Below are 1,305 nucleotides of genomic sequence, written 5' to 3'. Positions count from 1 at the left end.
TGTGTATGTGTGTGTGTACGAGTGTATGTGTGTGTGTGTGTATGTGTGTGTGTGTATAAGTGTGTGTACGTGTGTGTTAGACGTTAAAACGAACATACAGTCACGCGTGCACACTAGTGCACAGTCACTACTTACACAGGTCAACACACACGTAGAACCCAGCCGACCAGTAGGGTAAAAACACGAGTTGGGAGGTGTCCCTAGAATGTCTCACACTTGTCTACTGGTCTAGTTGGGCGGTTGGAAGGTGTCCCAAGTATGTCCCACACGTCCTGTCTAACAGTTGAGCGGTTGGAAGGTGTCTCTAGTATGTTCCGCCTGTCAATTGTGCCCCAAGTCTGTCATTTCGTGGGTGGTTGGCGGGTGCTCTGGTGTGGTCTGCTCCTTCTTTCCTATCAAACATCTATCGTCCTGATCTCTCCTCCTTCTTTTTCATGTTTGTTACTCTCTTGTAACACCTCTAATCTTCAGCACTTATATGACCTTGTTGTGTTGCAAGTGCTGTATTATTATTGTTATTATTATTATCATTATTATTAGGGTTGTATTTCCTCACTGTGCCGCTGTATATTATGTCAGTGAGTATATTGATCCATCACGGTAATTACAATATATATCGATATATTGATTGATTAATGAAATGATTAATGGATTGATATACTAATTAATATGGATCTATTCTTTGACTGATTATTTGAATGAAAGACTGCTGATTAATTGATGAATTTAATGACTTAATGATTGATTGACTGCTGATTAATTGATGAATTAATTGACTGCTTGACTGCTGATTAATTGATGAATTCTTTGACTAATTGACTGCTTGACTGCTGATTAATTGATGAATTCTTTGACTAATTGATTGATTGACTGGTTGATTGATATACCTTTTTTCCCCTTTTCTCTCTATCTATGTGACGTCAGGGCTTCTTCCGGCGCGCCCTCAAGAGGACCACGCCCTTTGTGTGTCCGCGGAACCGTCGTTGTGACATCCGGGGAGACCGGAGGAATCTGTGTGGCTGTTGTCGCTACCAGAGGTGTCTGGCTGAGGGCATGTCCAAACAAGGTGTGTGGGGGTCTGTGTGTGGGTCTGTGTGTGTGTGTGTGGTGGGTGGGTATGCGTGTCTGTGTCAGCGTTTGTGTGCATGTATATATTAATTTGTGTGAATATGTGTGTGTTTGTATCTGAGAGAGAGAGAGAGAGAGAGACAGAGAGAGACAGAAAGAGAGACAGAGAGACAGAGAGAGAGAGACAGAGAGAGAGACAGAGAGAGAGAGACAGAGAGACAGAGAGAGAGAGACAGA

The 1,305-nt window shown here is 42.8% G+C and overlaps 1 protein-coding gene across 1 annotated transcript in view; it reads left to right on the top strand.

Annotated features, from left to right (window-relative positions):
- Positions 1–1,305, top strand: part of LOC101851055 (peroxisome proliferator-activated receptor alpha) — a gene marked incomplete in the record, with an annotated part of 20,281 nt that overhangs the window by 12,003 nt on the left and 6,973 nt on the right. Inside the window, 1 exon segment of the mRNA XM_013084636.2 lies at positions 923–1,066. Within this exon segment, the coding sequence (XP_012940090.1) occupies positions 923–1,066 (144 nt within the window).

The sequence above is a fragment of the Aplysia californica genome, unplaced genomic scaffold, assembly GCF_000002075.1.
Source record: "Aplysia californica isolate F4 #8 unplaced genomic scaffold, AplCal3.0 scaffold00306, whole genome shotgun sequence".
In the NCBI taxonomy this organism is placed as follows: Eukaryota; Metazoa; Mollusca; class Gastropoda; order Aplysiida; family Aplysiidae; genus Aplysia; species Aplysia californica.
Note: the sequence above shows the minus strand (reverse complement) of the source record. Positions and strands in the feature narration are given on the sequence as shown.